The sequence below is a fragment of the Nannobrachium achirus genome (genome assembly GCF_963921795.1).
Source record: "Nannobrachium achirus genome assembly, chromosome: 20".
In the NCBI taxonomy this organism is placed as follows: Eukaryota; Metazoa; Chordata; class Actinopteri; order Myctophiformes; family Myctophidae; genus Nannobrachium; species Nannobrachium achirus.
Window position 1 is genome coordinate 23,819,512 of NC_137827.1, and position 17,702 is coordinate 23,837,213.

The 17,702-nt window shown below is 43.2% G+C and overlaps 1 protein-coding gene across 1 annotated transcript; it reads left to right on the forward strand.

Annotated features, from left to right (window-relative positions):
* Positions 1-1,642: 1,642 nt before the first annotated feature.
* disp2 (dispatched RND transporter family member 2) lies at positions 1,643-16,137 on the forward strand (the record flags this gene model as incomplete). Its single annotated transcript, XM_080750919.1, has 10 exons — positions 1,643-1,737; positions 7,952-8,096; positions 9,628-9,908; positions 10,037-10,066; positions 10,340-10,463; positions 10,953-11,083; positions 11,564-11,658; positions 12,092-12,189; positions 12,479-12,640; positions 12,796-16,137. 10 exons carry the CDS (start codon positions 1,643-1,645, stop codon positions 16,135-16,137), a joined length of 4,503 nt encoding a protein of 1,500 aa, XP_080607045.1.
* Positions 16,138-17,702: the final 1,565 nt, after the last annotated feature.

Consider the following 17,702-nt stretch of genomic DNA (forward strand, 5'->3'; position numbering starts at 1 on the left):
AGGCCATGAGGAGAGAGTTACAGTAGTCAAGTTTTGATATGACTAATGTCTGGATGAGGAGCTGGGCTGACTGCTGGGGAAGGGTCTGATTTTATGGATGTTATAGAGTGTGAACCTACAGGACCGGGTGACTGATGCAATTAGTGTGCCTAGCTGGCTGTCCAGGACCACACCAAGGTTTTTAGCATGCAGTTGGAACCGAAGTCACCAATGCTTGCGTTGTCTATATGGAAATAGTGAAATCTTGCATGGGGCATGACTTATCTGGGAAGAAGAGAAGCTCTGTGTCTTATCTGGGTTCAGCTTGAGGTGGTGGGCTGATATCCACTGTGAGATGTTGGCCAGCCATGCGGCAATGCAGTCTTTCACCTGGGTGGCAGAGGGGGGGAAGGATAAAAACAGAGTGTCATCGGCATAGCAGTGATAGGATAGATTGTGAGCAGAGATGACAGCACCAAGGGATTTCGTGAGGGAGAAAAGGAGGGGATCAAGTACAGGTCCCTGGGGGACTCCGGTTGGGGGGGTGGGGCGGGATGAAAGCAAACCTTTCCACGAGCCCTGGTAGGTCCGGTCAATTTAGTGTGATGCCAATAGGTCAGCAAGGGTGTCCAGGAGCAGCAGGGAGAGAGAGAGAGAGAGAGAGAGAGAGAGAGAGAGAGAGAGAGAGAGAGAGAGAGAGAGAGAGAGAGAGAGAGAGAGATTGCAATAATACAGCCTACTTGGCCTCTGTTTACTTACTATCCCACTGCAGTTCTAAACCTATGGACTAAGTTTGCACAAAAATCTCATAATTGGCATTGCAAATTAATATGATTCAATGTTAATTAATGAATATGATTCAAGTTCTCTATGTAAGCCTACCTTATGTCCATTCATTTGTAAAATCTTTCTTTGACACGACACATGATGTCTACTGGATGTCATAGTTTTTCAAATCTAATCACACATCTTCTACATTTGACAAAAAAGATTCTATTTTCTTACTATGGCTACTGCTTTAAACTATATGGAGCCATTCAGTAACGTGGTGTCTGAAATTGAAATATGATTCTTTCCACCTCAGCCACCTTAATGCCAATGATTCGAAATGGATCACCTTTGCCATACAATTTCAGTTCTTTCGAACGGATATTGGTTGGATATTTGGTAGGCAGTCGGTTACTCAGTTTGCAGAACCACCGTCCACCGCAACAGAGGTTTAACGGAGGATTTCCCCACCTTTAGGCCTACTGTCTGTGCAGTGTAGGTTGAAGCGGTTTCGTCAAATACAGGTTGCATGCCCGCTTGATTATCGTTAAAAAGCCGTGGCATTATGTGCGACAGGCCCAACCCAATTACCACGCATTGATTCAGTGTATCCGTCACATTTCCTCCAGCACCACCTTTGGTTGGACAGCGACCGCTCTACTCGCAAACAGCATCTTCACCAGAGGCAGCGAGCATCACACGCCCTCCGCCAATCACAATGACCCTCCACGCAGATTAACCCAAACAAGCCATTTCTGTTTGGTAGTAGCCTAGAAATAAGCCCCTATCTCTTTTCCTCGTGGAAGACGTTGAGCAAATGTGGCAATTCTGACTTTTCTCTTTACTAAAATAGGGGATTCATTGCGGTTTTTGTTTCCAAGCCCTAGGCTATACAATGGAAGCGTGTTCGATTATAGGGGAGAGCACGGACGCTATTGTAATGGATGATTCTCCTACAGATGAAAGGGAAATACAGGACGCTTCTCAAAGGTGGGTCATTCTGATTTTTGTCTTGCTGTTTAACTTTATATCTCGACATAACTGATGATGATCATGATGCCTTTTCATGTTGATTGTTCAACGTGTCAATCAATACTGCTGCACGGCATGGATTCCGAACATAACATTAATCATAATATTTCTACTGTTGTTGTCTTTGCATTGCTCGGACAGCACACAACGCGAAAGGCCATTTCCATTAGTTTGTGACAAAAAAACAAACATGACTCTGTTTCTACTATTAGTCTACTCGTGCAACGAGAGATGCCCGTGATCTGTTGACAGAACACTTTTTTCTTCCACGAGGAAAACAATTTATGGCTGTTCAACATCAGACACTGTTTGTGATGCCTATAGGCTACGGCTATCATAGTATCACATCATATGACAAATAAATAAATGAAAATCATGTTTCCATACATAGGATACAGGCCTACAGCTCTCTGACAGATGTATCAGGTGTAGCCTACTCAGCAGCAGTAGGCTACTGTTCAGTAGCCCATGGCCACGACAAATATAGGCGCTATGCGCACAGGCACATCACATGCGCGCGTCAGTCATCATCATCGTATTGACAGTTGGCTGTCGTGCTGCTGGGAGCACTGTGCTGTTGAGTCCACGACTGTTCACCACGCGAACCTTTTGTTCTGGGTCGAGAGGGGCAGTCTGGTCATTCCATCCATTCCCCATTGCTACTGCTACAGCTGCAAGCAATGAGACAAGAAAGAGAGTCGTGGAAACAGACAGAAGGAAACGAAGAGAGAGATAGAAGGGGGGGTACTTAAAGATGCCTGGTTTGAGTCCTTTTCATTTTGTTAGCCTTGGTCAAGTCTCAAGACAGGCCCGCCCAATGAATCATCTCAAGCAGATGATATAGGTTTAGACACTAGTCCCATGTGATCAGACCAAGAGATCATGCAGAACTGGCAGAGATAGATGTAGCCAAGTGAGAGCTGGTGGCCACATTGTTTCTTTTCACTGACATATTTATATTTCTGTTCTCCGTCCACTGAAATATTAGGCCAATAGGTTTCACAAATTGCTCTCACTTGGCTACATCTATCTCTGCCAGTTCTGCAAAATGTAGGCCTAATCCATGTGAAATTACAAGTAATATAATAACCAGAGACCGTTTTAATTAAGTAAAAGTATCAATACTGCAATGTATAAATACTGTTACAAGCAAAAGTCTGGAATTCAAAATGTGTTTTGAGTAAAAAATACAAAAGTATTCCTATCAAAAGTACCTACTTAAAGTACCAAAAGTAGAAAGTACTTTATTATGCAGAATGTCAAATATTTCACAAGTTTTCAAATGTATAAAACTAGAGGGTCGCGGCCCTTCGGGCCGCTCACATCTAGTTAAAAAATAAAATAAAAATAAAAGTAAAAAAATTAAAAAAAAAAAAAAGTTAAAAAAAAAGTTAAAAAAAAAAAAAAAAAAAAGTTAAAAAAAAAAAAAAAGGAAGGAAAAAAAAAAAAGAATTTGGGGGGGGGGGAACTATTGTGGCGGAACGATTGTGCTGCAGCGCACGTTTCCGGTCGGACATATTTGACCGGCGGACTATTTTATACAGAGGCAAAATATGAGGGTAATAACGAATACAACTGTATACAGAGGTTTGGAAACGACATCTTGCAAAGGTGACATGGGTGTTTGAATTTTTAAGCTATATTTAGTACATATGTAGTACATCTTGGCCAAGTGGTTTGGTATTTAAGTTAGCGATGCATGACCCGGAAGTAGATCACTTACTCTTTTGTAATATAAAGATGTATAGAGAAATCTTTTGAAAATAGCAGTCACATCGTGACGCATTGTGAACTTAGATCGGCTTAGTAGATCAGCTATTTTCAAATGGCCGAAATGGTTACTGTAATAACAATCAAAATCTACAATTTTCAAATAGTTGTAGTACAATATTTGCCATAAGATGTAGTGTAGATGTAAAATAGCAGATCTACAGGCTCACGATGAATCCTGAAGAGTAACAGTTTTGGACATAATGAAGTTTCCACCCCAGCAATGTTATGCTTAAAAGGATGGCATTCATCGTCAAACAAAGAAAAAGAGAAATTGAGCACCTTTGTGCGTGTTACACAATTCACTCTAAAATCCTCAGTATTAATTCAACTCTGGGAGTGTAGAAATGAACACTGAGGATTGTACTGTGTAATATTAGCTCCATAATAACAGAATATACCATTAGTTCAACGGGCTAATCCTCACCAGCAGCCCGGATTATGGGATGCAAATAAAACCATGTAACTTAGGTCTCTGTTTACCTGCTCTAGTCACCATAGTGATGAAGCGAGGATGTGTATGGCTTTACCAACTCAAATGTGGAAAAACAAATTATGTTGTAGACCAGTGGTTCCCAAACTTGGGGTGGGGTCCCCAGATGATCCATTTTTTCTCACTCAACAGTAAGTGATCCAACATACAGTATAAGTGTGTACAGGTTATCCGCACATTTAAAATGTGACAATTTAAAGGGGAAGACTACCCATTTTCAATATTGAACTATGTCATTAATATACCTTAAAGGAGTTGTGTGAAAAAAAAAATCCCTCTTTTATTTCCACACAACTCCTCTAAGGTATATTAATGAAATAGTTCAATATTGAAAATGGGTGGTCTTCCCCTTTAAGGACTTTCAAGACATTTTTTATAACAATCTGGCCAAACTGTCAAACTGTCAAAAGAGGCGAACATTGTGAAAATAGCCGATCTACAAGTAGTTCGGCTATTTTCACAATATATGTACAGTATATGTGGAACCGAGTCACACTAAATGTAATACCTAAAATTCCAAGACCATGTATGCGGTAAATGTATTATTCATTCATTCATTATTAAACTAAATTATTTAAATAGTGAGATTTTGTTTTGCACTTTTCATCAGACACTGCTGGCAATTATAGCCAGGTTAGGTGTGTGGCAAACCAGACAAATTGCACTGAAATGATGGAAACTCGAGCAGTGTAGAGCATATCCAATGTATGCATTGTGGGTGCCAGCCTCCATCATTCTTGGGAAGTACCCATGATCAGAGTACTTATAGAGGCCAGTCTAGGACATCAGTCATCTATAATGTCAGCACTGCAGTACGTCGGTACATCTATATGATGTCAGAACATCTCCAGATTTGGACATATTTATAATGCAATTATTACTTGGATAGTACTTGGAAGCTGTGTCCCAAATCTCTCCCTTCTCACTACAAAGTGCTGTGGTTATGCCATGGTTTAGTGGTGTCTGAATGTGTTGTGATCATTATTATATCCTATATCAGTGGTTCTCAAACCTTTTTGTCTCAGATCACCCCCGTAAATAACCTTTTCATCCGAGGCACACCTGAATCACATTGTTACTTTATAGCACCTGACATTACTGTATGTCATATTACGATATGTAAATATGTAACTATTTCCCTACGATACAGTATGTCAACAAGGAAAATAGAGAACATCTGTCTGTTTCCATTAGGAACTTTATCCTTAACTTTTAACCTCTTGAACCCCATTAGTCCCTATTCTGTGGGCAATATTCACCAAAAATAGCAGATCTACAAGCTCAAAACTGTTCTGAGCTTGTAGATGGAGATTTAGTGTAGATTGAAAAAGAACACACCAAGTACAGTGCAACTTAGGTTCATTTTACACAGAGGGTCTAAGTGATTCCAAATTCCAAATATTATCAAGGTATTCTGAGGCACCCCTAGACTTGCACCCTTGGGTGCGTCACGGCATCCATGGGGTATTTAACTCGACTGCGACCCACATCTCAACGCACTGTTTGGGAAACTCTAGTCTCGCATAGCCAGACTTTCAGAGAGCTGGCGGAGTATGCAAAACTGTGAAGGGTTTCCAGACAGGCGTTTTTGATTCTTTTTGATATATTTAACTTTCAATTACAGATTTTACACAGCGAAGGCTCGCTTTTCCTCAGGAGTGGATAGTGCCAGACTATTTTTCCACTTATTCTACTATCCTACTATAAACTAGATACAACTCTGTCCATCTGTCCATGCTTAGTTCTTTTTCCTCCTCAGTGGTTTGACCAATGGATCTAATTGCACATGGTCACTGACCAAATGGCACAACATTGCTTTTGGATGGAAACCTTGTACAGAACTGTTACTTCTCAGGAAATGGAAAATAATTAGTTATTATTTAGTCACAAGCTCTTGTTAAAATATTGTTAATTGGTTCAACCCACAGAGAGTTCAACCTGGCATCCCTAATTTGGGCATGTCGTTATAGGTGGAAACATTTTTCAAAAACGTTTTTCAAAATACTCTTTCATGCCCTCAGCCAATTCACTATACTGAACTCAGAAAAAGTAATATCAGGTCGACTACAGAATTATGTCTGGTAGTGATGGCTTCAGCCTTGGGTTAAAATAAAATGTTACATTTTAACTTTCATTTTGACCTTTATTTATTTTAATCTCAGCAGCCATAACCCACAGCGACCCTCTTTAAGTATTTTTAAGCATCCTGCGCGATAGAATCACATTTACACTGCATCTAAAGACTCCACCTTTTGCACAAAAATCGCGCATTTTTACCCCAATGTTCCTAGCAGCTTCTCCTGAAGCTATTGTATTCGCACGATGTACATTTTGTAGAAAAGTAATGTGTGGGTTTGCTATGCAAATCTTTCCCCAGAGTGTCTCCTACGCAATTTTCGTCACCAAAGTATCAGGTTACAGTTTGCTTCAGCAGTGACGGGCGCGCAGCAGCGAGAGCCTAGCTAGCCGAGAGCCTGTATCTTACAAGAAGTTGGCGGCCCTTCGGGCCACTCACCTCTAGAGTTCGGCCCACTCACCTCTTCACAGCAACATACTGTCTGTCTGTCTGTGTGTGTGTGTGTGTGTGTGTGTGTGTGTGTGTGTGTGTGTGTGTGTGTGTGTGTGTGTGTGTGTGTGTGTGTAGGGGTGTGTGTGTGTGTGTGTTGCTAAAATGAAAACATTGAAATAATGAAAATAAAACATTGGCAGGCCTATTATAGTAATAATAATAACACAATTAGGCCAAAACCTTTTTTTTTTTTCAAAAAACTTTTTTTTTCAAAAAAAGTTTTTTTTCTCAAAAAACTATTTTTTCTCAAAAAAATATTTTTTCTCAAAAAAAGAACTACCCATATTTGCCCATTACAAATCCATTTGATTGCTGGTATACCGTGAGGGCGGCCCGAGCTCTAGATTTGAGGGCCCCCAAAGGGGGCCCGAAATTCTAGTAGTACTAATTGGAAGCATTCTTTGTTTTTATATTGGCCCCAGTGGACAAATAAAGTTCTACCACACTGACCATACCATACAAGAGACCATATTCACACAGCGGCCATCTTGCCATTAAGACAATTAATTGCCACCCTAGTTGCCACCCTATGTAGGTACAGTTTTCAATGCAAATTTCAAACATGGCCGCCAGGTGAATATGGTCAATACCTGTCCTCCTCAAATTTTCGGCCCTTAGTGGCGAAAGAAAGAAGGACATCTGGGAACTCAGATTATACCATACCATACGGCATGCGCTACCTTGCTGTCTTTAGGTTAACCAGTAGACTTAAGCGTAAGTCGAAAACCGAAAGTCTACAAGTTCACAGGTTACATTGCGATGTGTCTTTTGACCAAAAAAAAGGGGGAAAAAATCTACTCTTCAAGCTAACATGTTGGAGTTGCTTGAACACCTGCTATTTTTGTCAAGCAACACCATAGTACTACAGAGTATATTTATATGAGCAACATAAACTGCAGCAGAGAGAAGAACATAACATTAAAAACTCATCGAGGAATAAACTCAAACTTATCTCAACCATCACTCCAGTGAATTCCTGGCGCCTGCCAAAACCCAAGAGTCATATTTCATGGCATCTGTTGTGTATAGCCGTCTACAGTATCTCTTACATAATAACAGTGTCTATATACTATTTCTACACTATTCTCAAGTCTGCTTGACAAATAGCGACTGTCTCTCTGTCGTTTTTTAATTTGGACTTTCCAGCATAGCAACAACGTGCCGCCCAGGACTCCATTCTGTACCTCATTAGCAGTTCGGTTGCCCTGCTCAGGTCTCTCTGTGTACGAAATAATGTGTTCAGCTCTCTCTGTGTGCAAGAAAATCCATGCAACAGAACAGCCACAAATGTATTGTCAATATTTCATCTTTACTCTTTGTTTCCTTGTCCCTCTCCTCAGTGAGATCCCAGCAGTGTCTCTGTGCCCCCCTGACAGTGTCTGTACTACTGAGGCCCAGTTAACAGTCCTCCAGTCTGATGGGGATCTCTGTGACAGCTGCAGCAGCCTCGGCCAACCCTCGTCTACGTGCCAGCTTTACCGCCATGTAAGCCAGAGAGCACAGACACCGCTATGTGTCACCCGAAGCTGCATGACATCTACTAGGACCCATTAAAACCTAGTCAGAGTGCCTTGAGCTAGGCTGAAGAAATATATATACCACAAGGCAGGCAGGGGCAAAAAATAGTGATCATGTCGCCATGTATAAGTCGACCTCCAACTCTAATTAAACCCAATCAAAATGCCTCGGTTTGAGTCACTGTGCTCATCGTATGTGTATTCTGTGTGCGGTGACCTGTCCATAACCTACCCCAGAAGTTAAACATTCTTGGCTCAGGGCACCCCTGTAAATAACATTTTCATCCACGGCACCCCTGAATTACATTGTTAAATTACAGTTCCTTTCATTTATGTTAGATACAGTATGTCACGAGGAAAACCTGAGAGAATATCAGGACAGATAGAAAATAACTTTTATACTTGGCGTTTAACCACTTAAACCCCAGCATCTCTATTCCGAGGGGAACTTGCAGATCAGCTATTTTTGGTGAAGAAACTTGGTGTACTGTAGGCTAAATAGATAGAGTACAGTGAAACTCGGGTCTGTTTTACAAAGTATAAGTGGTTAAACTGAAGTGATAGTGATAAATTCCAAATGTTATCAAAGCATTCTGGACTTGAGTCACGGCACCCTAGGGTGTCGCTGGCACCCACTTTGAGAAACCCTGATAGGGCTGTCACAATTATTACATAATCGTCTAATCGCGATTATTTGACATAATCGCGATTATTTTTCAAGATCGTTTCCATGTTGAAAATGTTCAAATATGTATCAAAAATAGTGGAAATAGCCGATCTACAAGCTCACAACGCGTCGCGATGCGATGCGTTGTTCTTTTTTTAGTATAAAGTTGTCAAATATATCAGTAATTTCTTTGTATATTTAGGTTATGCTGCGTTCAGATGGGCTCAGGCAAGCGGTAGACGGCAAACCGGAAGTCATTTTAGTGGACGGGAGTAGAACGGCAAACGGTACAGTAGTCCGGCAGTCGAAACCGGTGACGGTAAACGGCAGACGTGCCGTTCAAAGTTAAATTAATTTATCTTTTTACCGTGGTACAGGACGGAATCTGGAACCGGATGTTACGTAGCTCCATCTCACGGGACAAATTCCAGCAGAGCGCCAACACACACAGAACACACATCAGCCAGCAGTAGCAGAGAGAGCAGCATGGAGCCACCTCAACCACCGCAGCGCGCGTTTTCATTTTGCGCGAGCGCTTTAAATAATTAATTAATGTTGCCGTACCGTTCCGTCGGGCATATTTTGTTCTACCTTGCCGTACCGTCCAGCAGGTGGTGCCGTTTGCCGTCTACCGCTTGCCTGAGCCCATCTGAACGCAGCATTATGTGTCATGTGCCACTTAAAAGCCTAAAAGCCAAACAGAAATGTAATTGTCTATGACAAAAACACAATTAAATCGTTGATCGCAATTATTTGAGTGACAATTAATCGTCATGTAAAATGTCCTAATCGTGACAGCCCTAAACCCTGACCTACGATATGTCTCGTCTAGGCCCCCCAGGGTCCCTCGTCGTCAGCGTACCACCCGCAACAGCCCAGAAGATGCCACTGCTGTGGCCACCACAAGCCAGTCACGTCCAACGCCTGCCATGACTGTCACACAGCAGGGCCTCATGCAGAATGCTCAGGTGGCGGCGCGGTGGTGAAGGTGGGACATGGCTGCACGTCTACCCACCATGCATCCTGTCACAACGCAGTGCAGTGTCACTGGCTGCACGGATCACATGAACGGGGAGCACACAAATCAGCACAGCGACATGTGGTAACCGTTAGGTGTGTGTTATTGTATTATAGGCCTGTTAATGTCTTTGTGTTGCATGGCTACTGTATAATATACTACGTCTCCTGGTTTCGCCCTGAATTCCTGATTGTGACGGATACTTTTTATTCTGTTGCAATAGGGATGGAGGACTGTACTGGATTCCTAGAAAGTCAGTAACTTTCCATTCATTAAAACAATTAGCATGCAATATTTAAGCACGTCCATCCATCCATCTTCTATATACATTTTAAACTACATTTATGTGGCGCTGTTGACTGACAAAGACAGAAACCCTTTAAAATAAAGTAAAATACCCATGTTACTTTAAATCAGATGGTGTGTGGTCCATTTGTACATCCTCTAAATTAATCTGCACGTGTCCCACCTGTTGTTCAATGATGGAGATCGTTCAGACTTGTTTTCATTGGTGTATATTTGACAGCTATTCTCAGGTGGTCGTGGACTACCCATTGGCAGTGCTGGTGGGCTGCGCGGTGCTCTTCCTGGGGTGTTCACTAGCCGGTCTGTTAATTGGACCACTGCCAGACTTCTCCGACCCACTCCTGGTGAGTCACAAAGACACACACACACACACACACACACACACACACACACACACACACACACACACACACACACACACACACACACACACACACACACACACACACACACACACACACACACACACACACACACACACACACACACACACACAGTATTATTGTGTCTCCTTTAATGACTCATAAACTGAGTCATCCATGTACATTTATTCCAGCCTCATCACTGATCTATTGAACCAACATTGACTTCAGTCACATCAAGGATAATAGAGGATCTCACCACATTTGCAATGCAGGCAAAAAGTTGTGAAATGATTAGGTTTTACATTATTTTAGCTTTGTGTAAATCCTGTTTGTGTTTAGTTACTTATGCTGTTGATGATCTTATTATTATACCTAAACAATGACCGTGTTCATACTGTTATTAGCTTCAGTCGTTGTAAGTGTGAATGTCTGTGTGCACTGTGTATGACTGTTTTGTTCTTCTTTCAGGGTTTCGAGCCGCGGGGTACCTATATCGGTGTCCGACAGTCCAGTCTTACCAAGCTGCTGGAGAACTCAGGGCCAGGAGAAACTCTGTCCACATTACCACAACAGCTCAGAGACAGGTCAGCACCATGCAGGTGGCCTTCTGAACAGCGAAGCTTAGTCTATAACTCGATATCTTGCCGCACAACAAGAATATTAATATTTCAACAGAGAAAAATGTGAAGCAATTTCTGTTGAAAATAATGTGTTCTCACTCTCATTGTGGGATTGTGCCACACGGTCACACCACGTCACAAACTAGTGCAAAGGTTCCCAAACTGGACTCGGGACCCAAATGATTTTCCAGATGATTAGCTTAATGTGCAACATTGTTTTTTGTCCCAATTCAAATATTCTTTTTCGGGGTCACGGCCTGAAAGGTTTGGGAACCCTTGTAATAGTGTACACTGACTATAGAAATGGATGAGCATTACATAACACGTGTTCGTGTCAATGTTTGCCAGAGGACATTTTATGAGTAGTCAATAGTACATGCGGAGGAGTGTATTAGGTTTCTGTTTGATATGAATACATTTATATCTGTGTGCATGTGGGTGTTGACATCTGTGCTTAAGCTATGGGGATGGGAGCAGTGCAGATGTCAAACAGCGTTCCAGGAGGATGCTGGACAGAGACTCTCCACCACATACCTTCTTCTGTGACGCTCCAGGTGGGCCATCAATGCTGATCTATTCTTTCATGTCTTCTAATTGTTTTCAGTGATCGACCAATCAGTAGACCCTGACATGCACGTGCATAATTGTAGTCCCAGGTTTTCAGAAGGTGGCATAGGCTACCTGTATCTCAGCAACAGATCTGAACTGGAGACACATGGGATTCCAGTTCAAGATGAAACAAAACTATGGCACAACTAAGACCAACTGATCGGGCAGATAATGAATGAATCTGTCAAATCTGACGCTCAAAAGAATGTTATCATCATCAACCCGAGCCGAACTCACAACATAAAGATTTAAAAAAGAATGTGGGCCATGTATGCCAGCAAATCAAACTCAATATTTCAACTACGCTTGACATTTTGTGCGGATGATTCAGTATTGTCCATCTTATGTTGTATCCATCTGTCTCTCTTTTCCACACAGACGAGCGCTTTGCCCAGCTTGTATTCCGTTCAGGGAACTCGGCCAGTCTCTGGAGCCTCAGGGCTATCTACTCCATGTGCGAGATGGAACAAGCCAGGGTAGGCTTTCTTTTTTTCCCGTCTCACCTTTGCCCTGTGCCTTCTGCTCAAAAATCTTTTGTCTTGTTTTTCTTGCTCTACTCACCATGCCACTCATCACTTCCATTCTGTACCATTTTTACAGTAAAATGCTACATTACTTAACCTGGCACACTCTCAAAAATCCCTTCTCTCAAAGTTAACCACTTTGAACCTAATTTAAGAAAATACTTTTAGCTAAAATAGCGAAAATAACCAGGAAATTTAAAATTAAGTAGCTTAAGTGGTTAATTTGTCTATTGTACTGTAGATCCGCTCCCAGGCACAGTTCCAGGACCTTTGCCAGCAGCACGTCAGGCTGGAGGCTGATGAAAGAGTGCCCAGAGGGGGCTGCTGTCCCAGCTGGTCCCTTGGGAACTACCTGGCTGTCCTCACTAATGCCTCCTCCTGTCTCAGCCTTACCTCACACCAGGTAGCTTGTATTTTTAATTTCCTTTCCACTGTGAAAATTAGCATTCTTAATGGTTTGTCTCGTAACCAAAATGTTCAATTGCAGCAGCCCATCCCATTCCCTTAAGAGGATAGCTCCGTTCAATATACTTACATTTTTATTTTCTGTCCCATCAGGTGTCTGAGTCACTGAGCCTACTGCGGTACTGTGCTCCATACTACCACGATGGACAACTAGTGGAGACGTGTGTCAAGAGACCCAAACATGGCAGCTGCGCCTCAGTGCCGTCCCGCTGTAAACACTCCCGTGTGGTTTTCCAGATCCTCCACTTTCTGGTTGACAAAGACTTCCTTGCCCCACAGACTGTGGAATACCAAGTCCCTTTGCTGAAGTACAGCCTACTGTTCCTGCCTGTGGACAAAGGGGATCATATGGTGGAGATATACATGAATAGTCTTGAAGGACGGGATTTGACCCATAACAATACAACTATCACTGGCATGGACCTTGGCATCAAACAGACATTGTTTAAGCATTACCTGGCGAGAGATTCGGTATTCCCGGTCATTGCCATTGCATCTCTATTTTTCACCATGACTCTGTATCTCAAGTCTGTCTTCATATCAGCGCTCTCTCTAATAGCAATCATAGGCTCACTGCTTACTTCCTATTTCTTCTACAAAGTTGCATTTCACTTGACTTTCTTCCCCTTTATCAATTTATCGGCAGCTTTTATTCTACTGGGAAGTTTCACCAATCATGCGTTCACCTTTGCCGACTACTGGAATCTCCAGCTGTCCCAGAACCCCTCTGCTTCCCTGGACAAGAGAGTAAACAGAGTCATGCAGGAAGTTGGGTATTTGATCATAGCTTCCGGTTTGACGTCAAGCGCAGCATTTTACTCTGGTTACCTTAGCAGCATCACGGCAATCCGGTGTTTCTCCATCTACCTAGGCACAGCGTCTTTGATCAGTTCACTCTCAGCATTAGTATGGCTGCCATGCTTATTCATTCTCCGCGAGCGCCACACCGTGACTTCTGCCGCCGCTGCAGCCGCCCAGGGATGGAAGCCCTGCTGCTCCCAAAACCACGGCAGCTTCTGGGATACGAGCTCCAGGAAGCGATGCCTGTTCACCCTTGGACAGAAACTGAGAGGGTTAAAACGAGGACTGACTGACACCTCCAATCTGCTATTCCTGAAGATCCTGCCTTGTGGGGTGGTGAAGTTCAGATACATCTGGGTGTGCTGGTTTGCGGTGCTCGCTGCCGGAGGAACGTACATAACTTGTGTTGATCCTGGTATGAAGCTGCCAACCTTAGACAGCAAGACCATGCAGCTGTTCCGTTCCAGCCACCCGTTTGAGAGGTACGATGCCGAGTACAGACACATGTTTATGTTTGAGAGGCAGAAGAATGGTGAGGATCAGCCCGTCACGTTGACGCTCGTTTGGGGGGTCAAGCCCATTGATAATGGGGATCACTTCAACCCAAAAAGCAATGGGTCTTTGGTTCTAGACCAAGAATTTAACATGAGCAGTCCAGATGCTCAGGTTTGGTTGAGAGATTTGTGTGGGAGGGTCCAGAACCAAAGCTTTTATTCCCCTCCACCATCAGAAGGGGACAATCTGATAACAGATAACATCTGTCTCGTGTCACAGCTTGTACACTGGGTGTCCATCAGACGTTGCTCAGAGAGCGAGGACTCCCTGCATTTCTGTTGTAATAACATCCCCTTCCCCTACGCACCCAGTGTGTTTGAGCAATGCCTCAGTATGATGCTGTCAGAGCGGCATGCTGAGGGCCATCTGGCCCACACTGGAGGCCTGTACTTCCAACCAGATGGCAGAATAGCTGCCCTCGTGTTGATATTCAAAACAACATACCTCTACAGCTTTAACTTCAGCAGAACCAGTGTTTACTACAGAGAAATCGTGACATGGTTCAACAGGGAAATATCGGAAGCTCCTCAGGGACTAGAGAAAGGCTGGTTCGTCAGTCAGTTGTCTCTCTTTGACCTACAACAATCTCTAAGCTCAGAGACTCTAGTAGTTGCCGGCTCATCGGTTGCTCTTACGCTCACATCACTTCTCTTGACCACTTGGAATATTCCACTGAGCATTTATGGAACTGTGGCAGTAGGGGGGAGTGTTTTTGTCACTGTGGGTCTCCTGGTTCTTCTAGAATGGCAGCTGAATGGTGTTGAGGCTCTGTTTATATCAGCCGCCGCAGGGCTGTCTGTTGACTTCCTTGCTAATTACTGCATTTCCTACAGTTCAGCGCCACACTCCGATAGAATCGGGAGAGTGGCACACGCCACAAAAAGGATGGGGTGCCCTGTAGCAATTGGCTCAGGTGCATTTTTTTGCATCGGCCTCCTCATGCTGCCTGCCACAGCCTTACTGTTCAGAAAGTTGGGGATTTTCCTTTTCTTGGTCAAGTGTGTGGCGTGTGGATTTGCAACCTTCTTCTTCCAGTCACTGTGCTGCTTCTTCGGGCCTCAGAAAAGCTGTGGGAGGATCATGATGCCGTGTTCATCAGAGCAGGTCTCTGAAGGCATGACGTCCACGGCAGAGCCTGGCTCCTCATCTGGCTCGGCTGCTAATGGGGCCTTTGGCAGATCTAGAGGCAGGAGGAACTACGACAAAGAGGCTGGTGGGTATCTTTACCCAAACCACCACCCGCGGAAGCAGAGGCATAAGCAGATAGAAGCAGAGAGAGTGGGTGGGGGACGGGGCCCTGAGCAGTACGAGCTGCAGCCATTGGCCTACCGGCTGAGTGACAGTTTTGAGAACAGCACATGCACAAGCAAGCTGTCCAACCGGCCCTCTGTACTTTCTGATGAGATTGAATACTGTGGGAGGGATGTGGAAAGAAGTAGCATAGAGGCAGATAGTGAAGACTTGTGTAGTAGTCAACATACAGTCAGTCACCAACCTCCTGGCTTCCAGACCTCCTCTCCATACAAAGAGAACTCCCTCCGGTCCATGGCCCCACAACAAGAAGACCTGGATAAGGACAGGCTGTTGTGTAAGACCTGCAGAGGTCAGTCTGGTGGCGGGAGAATTTGGAGAAGTGCTTCCCTCTCATCTTCCAGCATGGAAGACACTATTATTAGCCAAACCATGGACACCATTGACCAGTCGTCGCTGTGCAAGGATGAACCCAGCCACCATCTGGAAAGCCACCATCCATCCCACAAGAGGCTCCTCTCCTCCCAGTCTCAGAGCTCCTATGAGGAGCTGGAGGTCTCCAACGAGACATGCTTGAGTGACACAGAACCAGGGCCTTCCACTGCTGAGCAAACTGAAGGTGAAGTTCAGCTACGACCAGGTCACCTAAATGGGAAAAGGGATACTCTGCGTCTCTCACTCAAGGAAACTGTTTATGACACTCCCTCGTCGGGTTGTAGCAAGGGCCGCAACAGCCAAAGTGAGGAGGTGGTCATCTTACCCAACAGTAAGCCAGACCTGCCGGATGTATGGATTAAAAGAGATGGGCAAAGGGAAGAAACATGCTGAGCAGAGGGAGAACTTGGTCTTGATTGTGTATTAAGTGCTCTGAAATAGTGTAAGATCACTATAATTACAGAGAATATGGTAATAACAAAAGGAACAGTCACTGTTCCTAACAATGCTCACAGGAAATAGAAGCCAATTGCAAATGTAACATGTAAAGTGACAGCATGTTTGTCAATGTTGTTGCTGAGGTTATGCTTTTTATTACAGATCAGAGCATGGATGTTTCCTTATTGAAAGGTCATATTCAAAGCATGATTCATTTATACTGACACTTTTAGACAATGGACGAGCGGGTGACATTACTGACATATTCTTGACTAGAATATGATATTATCATCCCACTTGAACTTAAGGAGAAGAATGCAACACAAATACACACCAGGAAACAATGTACTGCAGTTACAGAATAAGAGCTGTACTTTGTGCATGGAATTCTTACACCTTCATTAAAGACATGCAGGCACACGCTGCTTTGAGTTGAGATACAGTATGTTGACGGTGGGGATGCCCGCTAGCCTAGCGGTCCAGGCACATACCACAAAGTCTAAGCCTGACAGTGTGTCACGGGTTCGAGTCCCAAACCCAACAACCTTTACTGCGTGTCACTCCCTCCTCTTTCTCCATCACTCTACACTGTGTACTATCAATGAAGGCAGAAAAAAAACCTTCAAAAGAAAATATATAAAAAAGATATGTTGACGGTGATCACACGTTAGCGTTTTCCATGATGGAATTGACCTTCCGGTCATACCCATGTGGATACATTCACTTTGATGAAAACTAAAACATTAAAGAGAAAGTGCTGCTTTGGATGTGTGCCTATGTATTACGTGCTGTTATCAAGGATCAACTGTCATTACATTGAGTATCAAAAAAACAAAAGACAGTTTAACTACTACTGTAGTACTACTAGTCATTACAAGCTTAATTTTGTGCTGTGTGTTCATGTCGTCAATGTAGTTTATGAAGTTTCATTATGGCCCATTGGAACCTATTAACTGTCTTACTGTCAAAAGAGAAAAGTCATACATTTGTTCAAGTGTCAGTGCCAAGAAATGCAATGTGGATTTGATGCTAAAAGACACATATCTAATAAAGATAATTATAATTAAGTAATTCCTTTATGTGGGCTGGTCCAAACATTGTTGCAGAATTAAGGCTCAGCAGGTGCATATTGTGTCGACTATAAAACATATCAATGTATAGACATAGGACTCCCGAACTTGAGTTCTGACTGAGGCTCAGTTTTATGCCATCACATGCATGTGACGACTTCAATAGTTAATAATTTGGAGACACATCAAATCAGTCATGTACAGTGATTCTGAATGTGAAATACAATACAGAATCTGGGAGAGAATGCCTTTACCATTCTGCATTATTTATATGTATTTATGAATCGATACACAATACAATACGTGCAGCATGTGCCAAAATCCTTGCAACAAGTTGTTTCATTTGTGGAAACAATTCTAACTGTGTGGGTGTGAGAAGTGTGCAAAGGACATGTCCTTTACAGAAGGAAAATTACCAAGTCTGTATTTATATTGTATTGATGTATTTAT